The sequence below is a fragment of the Alnus glutinosa genome, chromosome 2 (genome assembly GCF_958979055.1).
Source record: "Alnus glutinosa chromosome 2, dhAlnGlut1.1, whole genome shotgun sequence".
Classification (NCBI taxonomy): Eukaryota; Viridiplantae; Streptophyta; class Magnoliopsida; order Fagales; family Betulaceae; genus Alnus; species Alnus glutinosa.
The window spans coordinates 30,710,944-30,715,428 of record NC_084887.1 but is presented as its reverse complement, the minus strand read 5'-3'; the positions used below and the strand labels follow the sequence as shown (position 1 = coordinate 30,715,428).

The 4,485-nt window shown below is 43.8% G+C and overlaps 1 protein-coding gene across 1 annotated transcript; it reads left to right on the top strand.

The window, feature by feature from the left end:
- The first annotated feature begins 1,323 nt into the window (after nt 1-1,323).
- LOC133859384 (DELLA protein GAI) lies at nt 1,324-3,581 on the top strand. The gene has a single exon (XM_062294776.1). It carries the CDS (start codon nt 1,624-1,626, stop codon nt 3,403-3,405), a length of 1,782 nt encoding a protein of 593 aa, XP_062150760.1. The 5' UTR covers nt 1,324-1,623; the 3' UTR covers nt 3,406-3,581.
- The last annotated feature ends 904 nt before the right edge of the window (nt 3,582-4,485 follow it).

Below are 4,485 nucleotides of genomic sequence, written 5' to 3'. Positions count from 1 at the left end.
ACCTCTCCTTTACTGGTGACAGGTTCTTACTTGCCATGATGGTGCGTTGAAATCAAAAGTTGACCTCTGATCTCTCCCCTCATGTGGGTCATGTACGAACCAAAACTCCCTCACTCGGCGCAAGGCGGTTGTGCCACACGTGACGCCTGGGAACTCATGAGAAGAATGATTATTATTATTATTATTATTATTATTTGTTGTAGAATGATTGTGTTTCAGAGTTTTTCTTTTCTTTCCCCTTTGTCTATATACGACCATTTTGGTAGTGGAAATTTAATTTCAATATTTTTTTAATTAATTTACCTGCCCAAATTCTAAATTTACATATAATCTGAAATTTAGATTATAAAATAGCACTTAAATAAAGGCTTAATTGCATTCTTTTATACAATTTTTTATATCAGTATAAAAAATTTGAATTTATTGAACCTAAATATATTGATATGAATATCTTAATTTTCTTGAGCTCCCTCAACATTTTTAGAAAGTAATGGTCTAGAATACATAAGTCAATACAAAATGATTCATAAACCATTGAGAATATTTTAATTAAACGCATTAATTTAGGGAAGGAGTTAATGGGATAAGTATCTGTTAAGCATTTCCCGTTCTCAGGCATATCCCCCACCAACCTTCATGATGGTATGGCTTGATTAAATCCTCTAGCTTGTTCAACAGCATAGATTTTTCCTTATTGGCCAATTTCAATTTGACTCCCTACCATATCCAACCATCCAATTATAATGCCATCAAGTAAAAAATAATTAATATATTGAAGGAGATTAACAAATGATACAAAAATAATGGCAGTGGCAGATAATGCATGTTAAAATATTGAGAGGTAAATGTGAGGGTGGGTGCACTTTCGAATAAATGAATTCAATTCACCATTATAAGAATCCCAAATCCACCATTATTTTCCGGAGCAAAAAGAAAGAAGAAAAATGGTAAAAATGGAAAAAGAAAACCAAAATCCCTTAAAGCAGCGTGTAAAGTACGCGCCAGGGAAAGCAGCGAGGGTTATGAAGATGATGCAGGCGTATACAAATCCCCATTTCACAGCTGGGCCCCGCATCTCATCCTCGGTCCCCAGAACCCTCAGTAGATGAAGCGTACGGCCACCTGATTTCCTAGTGTGTGGTCGTCTGTTTGCAACCGAGCTGTACCCTATCACCAGCATCTTTTTTAGCAATTCAATTTGCGGTGCTGCCACGGCTCTTCGATGCCTTTAAGCACTTGCCGGAACCCAATTTTTTTATGCCCACCCAATCAGCCACCGCAACAACCAAACAAAAACAAAAAAACAAATTTTTTTTTTTTTTTTTTTTAAAAAAATCGTTATAATTTCTAAAACCGAAAAAGAAAATCCCATTATTATGGCCTCTGCTTGTTCCTTATCTCTTCCAGCCCTAGCTCCTCCTGTTCCTTCATTGGACCTCCCACCCATCTCAACCCCTTCTTAGATAAAAGAGAGAAAAAAAGAGGAAAAGAATTCCAACGAACCAGTCTAAAACAAGAACCCAATTGGTCACCCATGTGCAAATTCTAACTCGCTTTGCTTTGCTTTGGGCATTTTTGTTTTGTTTTGTTTCGTTTTTTTTTTTTGAGAATCGTCAGAGAAAGATGAACAAGAGGAGCCACCAGGAAAGCTCCGGTGGAGCTGGCTACGGTGGTATAGGAAAGGGCCAAGAATGCTCATCAGCGTCGTCTATTGGCAAGGCTAAGATGTGGGAGGAAGAGCAGAACGCTGGAGGAGGAGGCATGGATGAGCTACTGGAGGTGTTGGGGTACAAGGTCAAGTCCTCGGAGATGGCTGACGTGGCGGAGAAGCTGGAGCAGCTGGAGATGGTCATGGGCACAGCGCCGCATCTCCCCTGCGATACCGTCCATTTCAATCCGTCCGATCTTTCTGGGTGGGTCCAGAGCATGCTCACCGAGCTCAATAACCCAGCCGCCAATCTTGATATTCTTGATCCTCTTCTGCCTCCTGCTGAATCCTCCTCCGTCAGCACCGTCGGCTTTTCCAATTCTCACCAGCAACAGATTGAGGCCACCCAGTCCTCCCGGGTCTTCAACGACGACTCCGAGTACGATCTCAGAGCTATTCCTGGCTCTGCTGCGTACCCACAAATTCAAGAGGAGGACAGTAACCGAAAGCGAATGAAAACTTCAAGTGGGTCTAGTAATTCTGCGCCACCGCCGACACTACTGCCATCTTCTTCGCAAACAATTGGCACTGTGGCCGAACCGACTCGGCCAGTGGTTCTGGTTGACTCGCAGGAGACCGGTGTCCGACTCGTCCACACCCTCATGGCTTGTGCGGAAGCAGTCCAAGAAGACAACCTGGAGCTCGCGGATGCTCTCTTCAAACACATCGAAGTGTTGGTGGCGTCGCAGGCGGGCGCCATGGGAAAGGTCGCCGCGTATTTCGCCGACGCTTTAGCTCGCCGGATTTATAGAAGTTACCCACAAGATTCTCTCAGCTCTTGCTACTCCGATATCCTGCAGAGGTACTTCTACGAGACCTGCCCTTACCTCAAGTTCGCGCATTTCACTGCCAACCAAGCGATACTAGAAAAGTTCGCGACCGCCAGCAGGGTTCACGTCATTGATTTCGGGTTAAAGGAAGGGATGCAATGGCCGGCACTCATACAAGCGCTTGCATTGAGGCCGGGCGGGCCACCGGCCTTCCGGTTGACCGGAATCGGCCCGCCCCAGCCGGACAACACTGACGCTTTGCAGCAAGTGGGTTGGAAATTGGCGCAATTGGCCGGCACCATTGGCGTCGAATTCCATTTCCGGGGCTTCGTCGCCAAAAGCTTGGAGGACATCGAGCCGTCCATGCTCGATATCCGCCCCGCCGAAACCGAGGCCGTGGCGGTGAACTCCGTGTTCGAGCTCCATCGCCTGTTAGCTCGGCCCGGCGCGATCGACAAGGTGTTGTCCTCGATCAAGGCCATGAAGCCCAAGATTGTCACCTTAGTCGAGCAGGAAGCCAACCACAACGGGTCGCTTTTCCTGGACCGGTTCACGGAGGCCTTGCATTATTACTCCAGCCTGTTCGACTCGCTGGAGGGGTCCGGGTTGGTGCCGCCCACTAATGACCAGGTCATGTCCGAGATGTATTTGGGAAGGCAGATTTGTAACGTTGTGGCCTACGAAGGGGCCGACCGAGTCGAGCGGCATGAGACGCTGACCCAGTGGCGGGCACGGATGGGTTCGGCAGGGTTCGAGCCGGTCCACCTGGGGTCCAACGCGTTCAAACAGGCCAGCATGTTGTTGGCCTTGTTTGCGGGCGGTGATGGGTACAGGGTGGAGGAGAACAACGGGTCTCTCATGCTTGGGTGGCACACTCGGCGGCTTATCGCCACCTCGGCTTGGCAACCCGCTATAGATTCTCATTGAGTCAACTCGGTTCAATGAGTTTACGCAACCGAAGGAGCGAGTGGGCGTACTTGTCTGAGATGAGTGGGTGAGGTAAAGGTTAAAAACCAATCCAAGTGTGTAATTCCTCTTTCCCTAGCCCTTTTTTATTTTTATTTTTATTTTTTTTCCTTTTAATTTAATAATTTGATTTTTAACTGGGGTGAAAGTGGAATGCCCTGTCCATGTAATTTCTTAGAGAGTTTTTTTTTTTTTTTTTTTTCCTTTTTTTTCTTGGTTGGATCAGTGAGAATGTGAATCTATAATTAACCTCTAATAAATGGCGAAGCATGACTCTCAATTAGGGCCGTAATTGAGAGCTCAGGCGATCTGAGTATTAGATTTTCGGATTCGGTTGGGAAATTTGAACACATGTTTAAATTTGGCTCGGACTCAGGTCGTGCTTTTAATGTGTTTAAACTTGGCTCAAGAACCCCTAGCCGAGGTCGAGCTTGAGCTTGAACTCGGTTAGGGTGCCCTTGTTGAGTTCTTGACTGGCTCGGCTTAAAGATTAAAAAAAAAAATCCGAGTTAAAAACACAAAATTTTATAAAATTAAAATGAAAATGAGAAAAAATGTCCAACTTTATTTTAGTAATATTCTACCGACTACAAGAAGTTTGAAAAATAAACTATATAATTACAATTTCAACCAAATTTAAAAAAAATTCGGTGTTTTCGCAATCAAATTCCAAGACTTTACGCGAAACAATAAGGGAAAAATATAAAATTAATCCTTGTGATTGGCTTAATTTACAAATCATTTCATATGATAAAAAAATTAATTTAGAGGTTCCTTTGGTAGGCGAAATTGACCAATTACTCATTGAAGTCAATTTCTGTCCAATAACTTGATAGAAACCGTTGGGTTGCTGATAAGTGCTAAATGTTACACATTCAAGCTCTTTAATTCACATATGCTAATCTCTTGGTTTTGTTATAGTTTTATATTTTGTGTTATTTTTATGTTTTCTTGCATTTTGCAGGTTTTGAAAGAAAAGCACTCAAAATCTATCAAGATCCTAACTCCAATTCAATTTTGGAGTTATTTGCCATAGAAAAG